Consider the following 16,413-nt stretch of genomic DNA (forward strand, 5'->3'; position numbering starts at 1 on the left):
CAGCTCAGAATTCACAGCATGCTGTTAAGGCTGTTAAAGGAACATCATTCTGATCCCACAGCAGGCTGGAAGGTAGAGTAATGATGCCATTAGCCAATGAGCAGACCAGTAAATGGGGCACCTTGAACATTTCTGTCTAGAGCAGGGAGGAGCTTAGAAAACATCAAGTGAGTGGGGCTTAGAGTAGGCTATTCTGGAAGGTTTTGAGAGCAGAGGGAAGCAGGTCTTGGAGTCTGGGTAAGAAAGTGGGAAATTGATTAGCACACAGAACTCCAAGCCAGACCTCAAAGAGGTACTTCCCAGGCCCTCTGAGCCTGTCCAGCGCCAGAGGATGGAGAATGTCCAGGCTGGCATCCGGTATAGACGGCTATCCGTGGGGTCCTGGGAGTGCCGCTTGCAGTCTTCACCTTGTCAGTGCCTGAAGCACGTCATCTTAGGGCTTGAGGGGAGTGGCGCAAACCACACTCCTAACTCAGTTCCATTCCCTGTAGTCATCTCCCTAAACTCCCAAGTTCCCCAACAATTGAGCTGGTCTCCAGTTAACTGGAGTTGCGCAGTGGAACCCGACCACTGTGACTTGGGCTGTCCCCTTTCTTCAGCCCTCACTTCGATCTACAGATTCCCCACAGCTTGGGAAGGGCCCAGGCAAGCCTCCTGAGACTGAGACCCCTGCCCTGCAAGACCACAGCAGGCCTGCAGGCGGATTGCTGGACTGAGGCCGGAGACCTTCAGGCCAGTTACTTCTCTGAGGGGGTCCTGGTCTCCTCTGTCAAAAACAAGAGGGTAAGAACAGAGGATTCCCAGACCTCACCCCCGCTAGAGTAGGAGCCAAAGCACTTCCCTCTGAGAACAGCGGGGAGACCCCAGGGTCTGAGGAGAGGAAGAAGGACTGGTGAATCTCCACGGGGCAGGAGGCTTTCCTTTCTCCAGTCCAGTCCCCTCCCAAAGCTCCAGACCCCAGCTTTTCAGTGTGGGCCTTCCCTGACGCTGGGAAAGATTTAGAGCAAAAGGAGAAGGGGGCAGCAGAGGATTAGATGGTTGGATAGAATCACCAACTCAAAGGACATGAATTTGAGCTAACTCTGGGAGACAGTGGAGGACAGAGGAACCTGGCATGCTGCAGTCTGTGGGCTTGCAGAGTCAGACATGACTTAGCAACTGAGCAACAGCTCCTCTCAAATCCACTTTAAAGATGTCTAGTTCAGTCCTTTACAGAAATATGTGGGATCTCACCCCTCCAGTCATGTGATGTTTCAGACCTCTACTTTCTCATCCTCTTTAAATCTATTTGAGATTTTGGATTTTGCTTTTAAAAAGTGGCCTCCAAGAACAAAATGCTTCTGTAAACAGGACAACCCTCGCTCCCAAGCTCCATGGGTATAATATGCCCAAACCCTTGTTATTTGAAGATCTTTGTATACAAATAATTCCTTAATGATTCAGCATTTCAGGACTAGATGGCTTTAAAGATTATCCAAAAGATGACATTCCACTGCTTCCCAACAGGTGCTCGGATGGTCAGATTTTCTGTCTGTGGCACGTTCCAGTTGTCACAGGGTGAGGACAGGTGGGGAGGATTGACAAGGCGGGAGCTTTTAGTTAAGGAATTCCACTGTTAGCCAGCTGATACTTCCTGTGACAAATGGACATTTTTTTCCTGACAGGTGCTCTGGCCTACAAAGCAGGCATACCCTAGAATCAGCTTAGGAATAATTGCCTTCTCTTAGAAAAGCAGGACAGCACTAAGAAAAGCAGGGGACTCTGCTTTCTAGTTTTAGATGGTTGGGATTTTTTCTTCCTGTACAAGCTCACAAGAGGCTGGTTAGAAAATGAGCTTTTAGAGAAGGTCCACTTCTCCTCCTCCTTACTTCTCCACAACATAAACTGAGGGTAAGGGACATCACCAGCTCGGAGAACCCCGCCTGGTCTCTGAAACCTTTGATGCCTACAGTAACACACTGTTAAAAAGGAAATAAGCGGTTACTGGACAAAGGAACACCTACGCCTGCAAGGACAAAATGGGTATGTGTATATATGCGAGTCAAGAAACCCTTGGGTTCAGACAAGACTATCAAATAGCTGGGTATTTAGCAAATTAATATTGAGCCTTTCGCCTGCACTATAGAATACATGTTAGACAAAACTTACGGCACAGCAGGACAGAGACCCTGTCCAAACACGTTGCTCCTTATTTCCTCAGCACAAGCTGAGACGGTGAACGCAGGGGCAAATGCAGTGACAGCTTCTGCCTTCCCCTTCATCCTGCTCCTGAGGTGAGTCTAAGAAGCTTAGGTTCACAAAAGGGATCTAAGCAAGAAACGCTGTGTCTCCCGCACCTACCCACACTTATCTGACCTTCGCCCCAGGTTCTAGGAGCGGATTTCTGGAGAGGCTGGGTTAAGAACAACTATCAGTTCTGGTTTCTCACATCCCTTTCAAAGGAAGACGGCCCCAGGTAGCTTGGTTTCTTCCTCAGTCAGTGCTGGCGCTGGGGGCAGAGCCACAGGGGGCAGCTGTCCAGCCACAGGAAGGAATCACGGCAACGCCTGTGTGACGGGCCGAGCCCTCCCCCCACTCTGCAGAAACAGCAGCACAGGGATATTTCAGGCTCGCTCTGTGTCAGGCTCCTGACGTGCACTATATGTAGCTGCAAATCCCAATCAATCTCAACATTTCTTAACTGCTGGAACGCCTTTCTCAACACTGTAATTTACCCTCAGAAGAATTGGGAGCACACACCCTCGCCTCCCCAATGCCACGTTCTACTAACTGCCACCCCCTCCCACGCCCCACCAACCTACCTACGTAGAGAAGGAAGGAACCCTCCCTTAGAGGCCGCAACAGAAGGCCATAGTACATAAGCCACTGACAAGAACTTTTATTTCTTCTTAATGACATTAAACACAACTGCTACAGGGGAAAAACATGATACACAGGAGGCACCAAACTTCAGTTTCATAATTGATCCTGACAACAACCGAAGTAAACTGGGGTCGAATTAGATGCAAAACTACAGGTTATTTCAGGCTCTTTTAGTTACAAGTGAACTATGTAAACAGCACAAGTCTACTCTGCACTGTTAAGACCCCTGTGGTGAGAATGTCATCACAGATGAAGAAAGCTTGGTAGGCAGTTCAGTGCACAGAGCCCTTACTCAAATAAAACAATATGGCAAGAATTCTACACGAAAATTAGATTTAAGAGGCCAACACCAAATATGAGATACGTAGCGTTTAAAAACAAATTCAAACGCCAGATTCTAAGCACTACCATCTTTAAGGCGAACATGCCTGATAATGAGTTTTCTTTGGCTTTGTTTTTCTTCTTAAAGAATACCATGTTAACCGCTAGGGAACAGTTCTCTCCTCCCCCAGTCCAAGAGATTTAATTAAGCTGCTAAAGCTTTGGAAAAATAGAATTATTTGAGCAAAGAGGAAATGTGATTGTCACATTTTCAAGATAACCCATCACTCATTAGATTTGGCAAAGGCGATGCTCCCGTGACATGTCAGTCTTAGACCTTCCTGCACCAGGGAGGCAAGAGCGTGAGACTTCAGACTTCTGCCCAAGCCAACGGCCATCCCTTTACTCCCTGGTGATCGGTGGGCAATAAGACACTACAAGGCTAGATATTCCAGCAATACTTAGTTCTAACTATGCTATAGTTTCAAAGTTGGATGTTCGTCTGTCCCACTCCATCAAGCTGATTTACGCAAACTTGGAGAAGTGACTGACGTTGTAAATGCCAACTGAAATAACAGATTTTGACTCTTGCCTTTGAACAGAACTTCTCCTTTGCATTTTGGCCCCAGACTCGCAACCAAATTTCCAAGAAAAGAGACTCCTTGACTGGACAGAAATGGTAAACACTTAGGGACATCCATCTAAATTTACTGATAACAATGACTAAGTTTCTCCCAAGTCAGTTTCTAAAGCAGAGTAGGATGTTTATGTTAGATTACTTGCAGACAAAGATGGGGCTGATGGAGCAACAAAACCTGACAGGCAGCGAGCCCAGTATCACAGGCTGTGCCATAGCAACTAGGTACAACCTTCACAGAGAGTGAACAAGAGCACAGATGCCAAACTGCAAAATCTCCCAAGAGATGTCTAGAGCTGTCTGTAAAGAGAATAACAAACTCCAAAGACATTAAGGTAGCTGCACAAAGCTCGTCAACTTAGCTTAGAGTACTATTCCTTAAGATCAGGTAATGCTTTGTGCACCGGCTTCATCAAAACTATTTTTCATCAAAACTATTTTAAATCCACTTTAGTAGTTTTGTAAAACTGTACATCCTCTGACCAAGTGAGGAGGTGGTAACATCTGGATCAAAAGGCACCTCTTATTAACTAATAACGGAGACAAAGGACAGCTTCCCAAAGTCTCTTCCACAGGATGGAGGCTCACTAACTCGCCAACTCATACTCAAAGCTGGGTTCAGCAGATGAGACTGAAGACCAACTGACACCTCTCAATAGCACTGCCTTCTGGCCTGTCCTAGAGTCAAGACTCTGGGTGGGCAGCTCTTCAGTAAAGAGTGCAATGAGGCTGTTCTTAAGAGGCATCTCTATGTCAAACAGGATACAGGAATATGCCAGTAGAGCCCTAAGATCACTGGGGAAACAAGGAAGGAAGGAAAATCCTTGAAGAAAGACAGAGAAGGCAATCAGTCACAATACCACAAATCAAAAGAGGTTGTTAGTCACCAGTCTTCTGTTAAGAGTTAAGCTATCTAAGACTTAGAAACACTACTGTGCAAAATAAATTTAATGAAGAATGGAAAAAAAAAAAAAGCCAAAAAAGGCAGCCAGTAGGTACAAAAAGAAGAGAAGATTTACACTTTTAATTTGTCCTTTCAACTACTTCAGATGTCCTGGATTACCAACTTTAAAATACTGACAGGTATTCAGAGATGCAAATAAAAAAAGTAGAAGGGTTGTTAAAAGTGACTTGTATCCATTTATAAGTCATCAGCAATAATTAAAACTGGTTTGCAGCCTGATAAAGAACCTCTTCCTTCAAGAGATTAAAGAATGATTTCTTTTGGGCACCAGAAGTAGACTTCACCTCTGCACAGAGGTGGCTCTTTGCTTGAGCCGGGATGTTCTGACTTAATGCTGGCTTTCAGGAGGCAGCCACCTTTAATTTAAATTAAAAAATTAAAACTATGCCAACTCAACACTGCTTAAATGCACACACACACAAAAACAAAGGACCTTATACAAAAAATTTCAAGTCAGCAATATGCATTTCCAAAAGGTGACAAGTTCTTTAAATAAAAATATTGTGAAAAATAAAATTCGAAATCTACAAAGCATGGAACAGCAGAAGATGAGATGCTGCTCTGGACAGGACCCTGGGTAGGGCCCTTCACTGCTGATGGGAGGAGACAAATGGACCGTATGGGAAATCTGGTAGACGCTGGAACCGATGGTGGCTTCGCTTATTCCGGTCAACCCACTGGGTCAGACTGTATCTTTGCAGAGATTTCTGTCGGAACCGGGCGTAGTTTCTATCAGGAAAGGGGGAAAATAAAAAGAGGACAGATGAGGGTTTCGGCTGGAATGGCTATTTATACACAAAAAAAGGCCAAGATAACTATTTAAAGAATATTGTTATTTTAGAAAATTGGATATTCATATTTTGATTCTCACAATTTTAGAAATTTGTATTATCTTCCTGATATGAAAGTCATTCTGTAAGCATTTCCCTTCAATTTCCAAAGCCACCTAATTCCCATATAAGTATTATGGTAACATGGTCCACATACATGAATGTTCTAAGAAAAACCAGTGTGTAGTATATAGTAATGTTTAAGTGGGAAAAAACCATTTCTTTCCTCGGGAAACATTCAAGACAGGATTTATACTTTGTTGCTTGCATCAGATCCGTACCTCCAACAGGACCTCACTGTCTGACACAGCTCAAGGTTGCTCAGGACACAGCAGTTAAAATTAGAATAAAATTCCCAGAGAAGGTAAGGCATCACATGAGTATCACATTGTAAGTTAGGAGACTGAACAGACTCAAAGACTGAGAGCCTCCTTTAGTCTTATACTGGGCTAGGGCTTGGAGCAGGACCCTCTGAGTTAATTTCATCCCATTCTCAACTCAGCTGTTCCTAATAAACACCTGGGGAGCTTTTTATTTTTTTCTTTTTCAAGATACAGATTCTTGGCCCCTCTCTCCACCTTTAGACTTAATAACTTAAGAGTCCCTGGACATCTGTATTTCTAGGTATCTCCATAGGTAATTTTGTGGAAGAGCCAAAGTTGAAAGTAATTTTAGCAGCACTTAGCATTTATCTAGCCCTATATGCAAATACTTGCTGAATTCTTTAAACATGTCACCTCATTTAATCCTAATGACAATCCTACCAGCAAAGTTACTCCAATTTAAACTCCTTGTACAGATTTAGGAAACTGAGCCTCAGATAAAGTAACTTCCCCAAGGTTATATAGTTGAGTAAGTAGAAGGGCCTAGATTTGAATTCACATCTGACTGCATAATTTAATAACTATTACACAACACTGCTGTTCTAAGAACCGCTGTCATTTTGGTTACTATAGAGGAAATGCTGAGTGTAAAGGCCGGATGTGGGAGCACATCTGATATACTTGGAAAATAGCGGGGAAGCCAGTGTGACCAGAGCAGACTTGAGCAAAGTGAACAGTAGAGGAGAGGGCGTTGATGAGCTAACCAAGCCAGGTTAGACCATGCAGATAGGCACTTGCAGGGGATCATGGAGATGGGAAGCCACTGGAAAATTCTGAGCAAAGAGAATCTGACTTATGCTTATGGCCGACAATCTCTTTGGCTGCTCAAGTTGAGAACAGTACACAGGCAAGGGCAGAAGTAGGAAGATCATTTAGGAGACTTGCAACAACCCAAGTGAAAATGATTGGAAATGGTCAAGTTCTGGATAATATACATAAGAGCTTATAGGATCTGCTGATGCACCGACTATGGAGTAAGGACTTACAGGTGACTCCAAGGTTTCTGAGTAATTGGATCAAGTAACCGAATAGAACTGTAAAACAACAATGCATCAAGAAACCAGAAGATTTCAAGACTAGAAAGACCCTTTGAGGTCAATTAGTCTAATATCTTATTTTACTGTTGATAGGACCAGAGAAATGAAGTAACTGGATCACAATCATGTAGCTAGTTAAAAAGTGCAAAGCTAGGATCAAATCCCAAGTTTCCTGAATTGTAGTCCAATTCTTATTCCATTATACTATCTCACTTCTTTTCTACCTCTGTAGTTAAACAACAATTACAGCCCCATGCCCTACCACAATTCTCCCGCAGCAAAATTCTACCCTTTTCTTGCTTCTTCTAAATACCCACTTACCGCCTGGTGAGGTCTGAAGGGTGCTGCCATTTCTGGTTGTGCATGTGATGAACTTGATCCATCAAGGCACACAGCTCCCCCAAGGTACCTGTGACACAGAGAGATCAGTGGTGAGGAAGCAGCTCAGGGAACTACCATGTCAGCCTAGGTCAAAATATGTGCTTTTAGGAAAAGAGAAAATAGGCACTGGTTCTAAAACTATTTATGATTATCACAAGCACAAAAACTACAAGCCAGAGAGGAAACCTTGCTCTTGGATGATATGAAGATGAAGCAGCAATAATGACAGCCACCATTCGTTCATTCAACATTTATTAGCTCCTATAATATGTGAGAATCTTTACTGGGCCCCAGAATATGGTGCAGACGAGACACTGGACCTATCCAATGATGTTTATACAGGAGACAGGCAATTCCAAAGCTGTGCTAAGTGTAGTGTCAGGAGGAATACGTGATGCTATATGAACACAAAGACTGGAGAATGGGGGTTTAAAAAAGTCCCGTCCAGGGGAAGTAAATTATAAGCAGGGATCTAAAGGATGTATAGAAGTTAATGAGGTAAAGGGGTAGGAGGTAGGAGTAGCCAATAGAAATAGCTAATATAAAGGCCCAGAGACACAAGACAGTGAAACATTCAAGAAACAAGAGAAGTTGAGAATAGAAGGTGGGTGGGAGCTTTCTGCTTAACAAGAAAAATCACTGGAGGCAATTTCTCAAACACCTAGGATCCAGGCAAGGTCCTAGGCACTTTAGATATTATCTTACTAATTCTGAAAAAATACCTTGAATGGAGATAGATTTTATAAACATCATTTGAGAGATGGGAAACTGTGGCTCAGGGAGGTGAACCTGCCTTAAATGATTATTAAACTGGACTCAAAACCGGCTCCTGTTAGGTTCTATGCTTTTGTCACTTTGATAACACTTATTTTGCACTTAAGGGCTAAGACTTAGGCTGAAGCTCACAAAAGCAAAACTTATGGTTAGAATAAAATAATTACCCTTGACCAGTGGCTCTCAAATTTTAACACGCATCAAAATCAGCTGCAAATATAAAGCAGGTGCTGGGCCCCACCCCTAGCTTCTGTAGGTTTGGAGTGTGACAGGAGAATTTGCTTTTCTAACAAAGGCCCAAGTGATGTGCTGCTGCTGGTCTGGATATCACACTTTGAGAACCACTGTCCTAGACAGTGGAAACCTTTCTTCCAGCGGCTTTACATATTTCTCATTACCTTTCCTACTCTGCTCTCAGAAACCAAGAGCTGTCCAACTAGGCTACAGATCATCTTTTCAAGTTCTGGTGAAAGATATTTACTCAACTTTTACAACCCATTTAATTTATTTGAAGCCTCAAAAAGCCCAACTCTGTAGAAAAAGTATATACTTTGGAATTACGCATACTTGAGTTAAAATTCCAATCCAGCCACTAACTAGCTCGGTGACCCTGGGCAAATCATTTCACTTACCTATGAAATGTGGACAGTAGTAATATTTTGCTTGAAGTTGAATATTAGAGATATAGTACATAAAAGATCTAGCATACTTCCTGGCACACAGGCAGCGTGCAGTAAGTGGTAGCTATTATCATTATGTTACAGCCTCAGGACTGTTAGTTTGCAAAGACTCTTCCTATGATAGTCAATCACCTATTTACATGGAAAAATGCCTATTATATGCATCAGTCTACATATAAACTATGACGTTTTACAACACTCAGCTGAAATTCTCTAACCATAATGAGACGATACTTTTCAGGAAAAATTTAAGATTCATTACATTAAAAATTTCTATGCAGTTTAAAAAAGCACAACCAAGGGAAAAAGAAGGTAACTGACAAGATGAAAAGTATACTTGAAATGTATTTGCAAGGGTTTACTGTCCTTATTCTATAAAGATCAGTTTCCTCATGAAACAAGCAAAGGAGATCAAGGACATGAATAGGTAATTCACGAATGTAATATAGTAATCAAGGTTGTTGTTCAGCTGCTAAATCATGTCCAGTGCTTTGTGACCCAGTGAACTGCAGCACACCAGGCTTCCCTGTCCTTCACTATCCCAGAGCTTGCTCAAACTCATCCATGAGTAGATGATGCCATCCAACCATGTCCTTCTCCTCATGCCCTCAGTCTCTCCCAACATCAGGGTCTTTTTCAATCAATAAACACAACAAAAAGATGTTCAATTTCATTAATATAAAAATAAAACATATTAATCTCACTTCTTGAGAAGGAAATACAAATCAGAAATGAGTTTTCCCTTTAAGAGAGAGGTAGCTTTTGATTAGAAAATCCTTGGCCAATTTGATTTGTTAAGCTAAAATCAAAGTTTTCTATTCAAATTGCCTTTCCTTTATCATACTTTCACATCATTAGCGGCCCCCTTCTTCTACCCCCCACAAAAAGAACATTTCAATGTTCTTTGGCGAGGAAATCAGGTTTGTAAGAATTTCAAGATACATTTTTTTCTGACAAAGCATCATCAAAGGAGGGCTGGCAAGATATGAAAAGTCTAGTGTCCAATCTCAAAATGGAACATGATAATCTTCAAACCATGTCCTTCAGCTCACTCAACTCTTCCACCTAGACTCAACTGTCCTGATGATGGAGACTAAAGATACACCATAAACCTCCAACAAAGAAACTCATTCACTTTAAGAAAAGAAAATGGCTGATTGATTAGGCCCAAGTATTCCAAGTATTCAACTGCTAGCATTTACCATGTATCAGGCAGTATTCTACGTGCTTTACATATATTAGCTCATTTATTCCTTACAACAATCTTATAAGGTATTTCCTCCAATTTACAAATGAAGAAACTGAGGCACAGAGAGGAAATTCAAACAGCTAGTTACAGAGTCCGAATTCCAACAAAATAATACCATCACAGGGTTGAGTTTCCTTAAACATTTTCTAGGACTGACATTTCACTGTGGGGATTAGAAAACAAGAATCATATATTGCAAAATGTCTTGTATATCCAGTTGGTACCTAACACAGCACTGAATAAACAAAGGCCCAAAAATTAGCTTATGCATCAAGAAATGTTAATTTTCATTAGCACTATGAACTTATTGATGTACCAGGGTAAGCTTTATTATTAGTAAGACAATGATCTAGAGATACTGGGAACTAATATTTTTCAAGTATGTATTATGTACCAAGCACTCGGCTAACTGCTTTGCATTCTTGCTGTTGTTCAGTCACTCAGTCATGTCCGACTTCGCAACTCCATGGACTACAGCACACCAAGATTCCCTGTCCTTCATCATCTATCGGAGCTTGCTCAAACTCATGTCCAACGAGTCGGTGTATATATCCTATCATTTAATCCCAACACCTACATGAGGCAAATTACATAATCTCCATTTTATTCATGAATAAACTGAAACTTAGAAAAGATACTCATCTGTGTGTGCATGCTAAGTTGCTTCGTTTGTGCCTGACTCTTTGCATCCCTATAGACTGTAGCCTGCCAGGCTCCTCTGTCCATGGGATTCTCCAGGCAAGAATACTGGAGTGGGTTGCCATTTCCTACTCCAGGAGATCTTCCCAACCCAGGGATTGAACCTCCATCTCCTCCAGCTCCTGTGTTGCAGGTGGATTCTTTCCTGTTGAGCCACTGGGGAAGCCTGATACTCAACTATCATCAAGTAAATGGGAAAGCCAGCATTCAAACCCATATGGAGCTATTAATCCAAAAACCTTATTTCAGCTCATAGCTTCAGTCTCTTCTTCCTACAAATTTAGAGATGCTAACAAGAATGGAAACACTTTACTTTTCTCTTCTCTTCATAGTTTTTAACAGATGGGCTTTCTTGGACCAATAATCAGGACCACGGTTTTATTTTAAGTCGTGGCTAAAAGGTGGTGAAGACCGTCCTTTGTTTTGTGGCTAAGAATGAAATTCATCTAAGAATGAAATTAGGAGGAAAAAACCTCAACATTTCAAACATGGGATCAGCAGTTCACTGAAACCTTAATCTATAAATATGCAGCTGACTGATTTGAGGGAAAATCCAGTCTAGTAATTATCCTTAATAGGTTAAAAGTAAATCAATTATTGTAATATAATTGATAATGTTGAATGCTTGCTATGCCAATGGCCCTTCTGACAGGTCTTACACATCACCATACTTTGTACCATGTGACCAAGAACAAAGACTCTCTCTGCTGGCTAATGATCTAAGAGCTGGCCTAGCACCAGCAGATCATTAAGTGAATCAATCAGATCCTCTCCCTTGGAATGTGAACAAGAGCCTAAATAATAAGAAGACAGAGAACAGCACACACAGGCAGGGCTCTAGGACAGGATGGACACTTGAGATAGCTAGTAAAGAGCAGCAGAAGCACTAGTTATGGAGACAGATTAGAAGGATCAGGATCAATAACTCAGCAGGGAAAACCTATTATATAGGAAACAAAAGGCACTTGTTTTGAAGGGGCCTGGCTCTATGGCTGATTCTTCTTTAGTATGAGACAGAGCTACATTGTTGAGCCTCTAATCTTCCTCTTTTCCTATAAATCCTTAAATTCAGTTACTTAAAGGCAATCACAATGTCTCTATTTAATGTAATAAAAAAATACCTAGTACAGGGGAGGGAATGAAAAAGGAAAGGAAAAAAAACTGTGCTACAGGGTTACAGGCTACTGCTTTTCAGTTCATTTGCTCAGTCGTGTCTGACTCTTTGTGACCCCATGGCCTGCAATACGCCAGGCTTCCCTGTCCATCACCAACTCCTGGAGCTCGCTCAAACTCATGTCCATTGAGTTGGTGATGCCATCCAACCATCTCATCCTCTGTCGTCCCTTTCCCCTCCCGCCTTCAATCTTTCCCAGCATCAGGATCTTTTCCAATGAATCAGTTCTTTACATCAGGTGGCCAAAGTATTGGAGCTTCAGCTTCAGCATCAGTCCTTCTAATGAATATTCAGGATTGATTTCCTTTAGGATTGACTGGTTGATCTTCTTGCTGTCCAAGGGACTCTTTTACAAAGAGATTAATTAAATAGGAGTAGGGAATTCCCTGGCAGTCCAATGGTTAGGACTCTGAGCTCTCACTGCTGAGGGCCCTGGGTTCAATCCCTGGTAGGGGAATTAAGATCCCACATCCCACAAGTCATGTGGTACCATCAAAACAGAAAAAAGAAAAAAAAAAGATTAACCGGAAAGCAAGAATGCAAACATGTCACCTCCGGGTCAATGGAACTATGATAAGGGATTTTACTTGCAGTCCAGTGGTTAAGACTCCATGCTCCTAATGCAGGAGACACAGGTTCAGTCCCTGCGCTCAGAACTAACATCCCACATACCATGAAGTATGGCCAAAAAACCAGCAAACAAACAAAAAAAAACCCCTATGATGATTTAGTACAAATCTTGACTGGTTTTCCATGCACACAAGGCAAAAAGCGAAAAAAATAGAAGTTACATAATTCACTTCTGCAGTGATGTATTATATAGGGGATACTGAATGATGTATGAATGCCCTTAACAGTACTGGCAAATACAGAAACAGAATTTACATAACCACTGCTGCTTATGATCTTCAGCAAAAATCAAAGCAGAGACTTCTAATCATAACGAATGGGCATATCTCTACTGCAAGCAACTAGAGACTAGGCAAAATGTATGAAACAACTGTTTTCAGACTGCTCAGAATTGTGATCTGTAAGGGAAGGTAACAGATTCCTTTAGTCTTAAAGGAAATCAGTCCTGAATATTCATTGGAAGGACTGATGCTGAAGCGCCAATACTTTGGTCACCTGATGCAAAGAACTGACTCATTGGGAAACACCCTGACGCTGGGAAAGATTGAAGGCAGGAGGAGAAGGGGACTACAGAGGATGAGATGGTTGGATGGCATCACCGACTCGATGGACATGAGTTTGAGCAAGCTCCGGGAGTTGGTGATGGACAGGGAAGCCTGGCGTGCTTCGGTCCATGGGGTCGCAAAGAGTCGGACACAACTGAGCGACTGAACTGAAATGAAAGGAAGGGAAACAAGTGAGATGAGACTCGAAATTTCCTATGAGTCTAGGAGCTTATAATTTTTTAAAATTAAAATACTGTTTTTTAAATGAAGGCCCAACAAACATAAAATAAGTAAACAAAAGCAAAGAGACTTCATCACCAGCAGATCTGCACCATGGGAAACTAAAAGGAGTTCACCAGGAAAAAAGAAAATGTGAGACGGAAACAAATCAAGAGCACTGGAAATGGAAATATGTGAGTAAATATAAAAATCCTTTTCTCATTTAAAAAACATTTTAAAAAGATATCTGTCTTGGGACTTTCCTGGAGGTCCAATGGTTAAGACTTCTCACTTCCCGTGCAGAAGGTGTGGGTTTGATCCCTGCTTAGGGAACAAAGATTCTGCATGTCATGCAGCATGGCCAAGAAATTAAAAAAAATAACTACTTACATTAAAAGCAATAATATATTGAAGAGTTTATAATATATGTATATATGAAATCAATAGCAAAAAAGTGCAGATTTGGAAGGGTACTGCTGTCAGGGCCTTCCAGTATATGTTAAAGTGTTAGTCATTCAGTCCTGTCCAGCTCTTTGAGACCCATGGACTGTAGGCTGCCAGGCTCCTCTGTTCATGGAATTCTCCAGGCAAGAATACTCTAGTAAGTTGCCATTCCCTTCTTCAGAGGATCTTCCCGACCCAGGGATGGAACTCAGGTCTCCTGCATGGCAGGCATATTCTTTACCATCTGAGCCACTAGGGAAGCTTAACAGTATAAGTGGTAACTATCTGAAGGTAGAGTGATTAAAGATGTGTACTGTAATCTATAGAGCAACAGTTCTCAAAGTATGTCCTATGGTCCCCAGGAGTTCTCAGTTCTCTTCAAAGCCTTCACAAGATCAAAACTATTTTCATAACAATACTAAAATGTTATTTGCTTTTACTACTTGTAACTTACCAGTGTACTGGGGAGTTTTCAAGAGGCTACATGACATGATATGGAACCCAGAACCACATATGAGAATCTGGTAGTTTTCTATTAAGCCAGATATTAAATGTAATCATTGCATTCTTCTCCCTAAAATTTTTTTAAAATTCTTTTTATTTATTTAATGAATTTATTTGGCTGTACCAGGTCTTAGTTATGGCATATGGGATCTTAGTTTCCTGACCAGGGACTGAACCCAGGCCCCCTGCGTTGGGAGCATGGAGTCTTTTTAGTCACTGGACCACCAGGAAAGTCCCAAAATTTTGGCTTTGTTTTGAAAATTACAGTTATTTCTAATAAAAACACTATGTTAACATGCAATGAATTTGTTACCTTAAAATATATGAATAAACATTTTAATAATTTACCAGTTATCTGGTTGCATAAAGATAGATACAATGCACACAAACAAACACTTTGGGACTCTCAATTTTTAAGAGTATGAATAATCTGTAAAACTGCAAATGAGTCCTGAGACCAAAAACTTTGAAAACTACTATCCTAGAACCACCACTGAAAATAAAACAAAGAGGTATAGGTAGTAAGTCAAGCATGGAGATAAGAGAAAATACTTAAAAATACTCAAAAAAAGCAGGAAAAGATGAAAGAAGAAACAACTGGTAGACAAACAGAAAACAAGTGATAAATGTTAGATTTAAATCCAACCATGCTGATAATTATATTAAATATAACCGAAATAACACCTGAATTAAAAGACAGACTGTGAGACACTAGGGGAAAAAAGCAAGACCTAACTATATGTTGTCTATAAGACATCCATTTTAAACACAAAGATATAGCTAGGTTAAAAGGATGAAAAAAAACATACCATGCAAACACTAGTCAAAAGAAAGCTCAAATGGCAATATTAATATTAGACAAATAAGACTCCAAAACAAGAAATATTACTAAGAGTATAGAGAGTTCATAATGATAAAGGAATCAATTTTATGTCAATATTATGTCACAAGGACGTAATATTCCTAAACATATTACGCATCAAATTGCAGAGTTTCAAAATACATGAGGCAAAAATGACAGAACCGAAAAGAGAAATAAAAACATCTTCAACTAGGGTTAGAGATATGAACACTTCTTTTTTAATAAAAAAATCTGTAAGGATATAGAATTGAACACCACTATCAACCACCAAAACCTCATTGAAATTTATAGAACACTTTACCAAAATCAGAATATACATTTTCAAGTACACATGGAACATTCACCAAGATAGACCATATGCTGGCCTATAAAGTAAGCCACAGTTTATTTAAAAGGACTGAAATCACACCAAGTATATTCTCTAACCGTAAGAGAATTAAACTAGATATAATAGGAAGATAGCTGAAAATTCCTAAATATTTGGAAATAAAGCAACACACTTCAAGAAATCACAAAGGAAATTAGAAATTGCTTTGAAAGAAATGAAAATGAACACACATCAAATTTGTGAGATGCACCTAAGTAGCACTTAAGAGGGAAATCTGAGACTTTAAATGCTTACAGGAGTTAGAAGGTCTCAAACCAGTGCTCTAAGTTTCCACAATAAAAGCTACAGAACAAGAGCAAATTAAACCCAAAGTAAATGGAAAAGAAATAATAAAGTGAAGAAAAGAAAATAGCCAAAAATAATATAGAAATATGAAACTAAAGACTTACTTTTTAGGAAAAAATAAAATTAATAAAGCTTTAACTAGATTTAAGAAAAAAAATGACAAATTACCAATATTAGAAATGAAACAGTGAACATCACTACAGATCCTACAGTAAAGAAATAATAAGGAAATATTAAGAATAATTTTATGCCAATAAAGTAATCAACTTAGATAAAATGGACAAATTCCTTGTAAGAGAAATTACTAAAATGGACTCAAGACGATAAAGAAATTCTGAAAAGCCCTATACCCACTATTAATACATCTGTAGTTAGAAACCCTGCCAGTAAGAAAAGTCCAGGCTTTATGAGTAAATTCTACCAAACATATAAAGGAAGAAACAATACCAATCCTGCAACAAACTGAGAAACTGAGAAGAAAACAATTCCCAACTAATTTTATGAAGCCAGCATCACCATGATACTTGAACCAGAAGAGGACAATA

At 40.5% G+C, this 16,413-nt stretch overlaps 1 protein-coding gene across 13 annotated transcripts in view; it reads right to left on the reverse strand.

The window, feature by feature from the left end:
* Nucleotides 1–2,858: 2,858 nt before the first annotated feature.
* S100PBP (S100P binding protein) overlaps nt 2,859–16,413 on the reverse strand; it is a 33,664-nt gene continuing 20,109 nt past the window's right edge. For 7 of the 13 annotated variants that reach the window (XR_003506699.1, XM_027516985.1, XM_027516996.1 and 4 more), the window contains 2 exons: nt 7,356–7,443; nt 2,859–5,513 (listed from right to left, as the gene is read on the reverse strand). Coding sequence is in view for 11 of the 13 variants with exons in the window: in XM_027516985.1 (XP_027372786.1) it covers nt 5,372–5,513; nt 7,356–7,443 (230 nt within the window). In the remaining 2 variants the exon portion in view is untranslated. Of the gene's footprint in view, nt 5,514–7,355; nt 7,444–16,413 lie in introns of those variants that run through there. The other 6 variants (XM_027516967.1, XM_027516914.1, XM_027516948.1 and 3 more) reach the window with 2 other exon arrangements.

Source organism: Bos indicus x Bos taurus, chromosome 2 (assembly GCF_003369695.1).
Source record: "Bos indicus x Bos taurus breed Angus x Brahman F1 hybrid chromosome 2, Bos_hybrid_MaternalHap_v2.0, whole genome shotgun sequence".
NCBI lineage: Eukaryota > Metazoa > Chordata > Mammalia > Artiodactyla > Bovidae > Bos > Bos indicus x Bos taurus.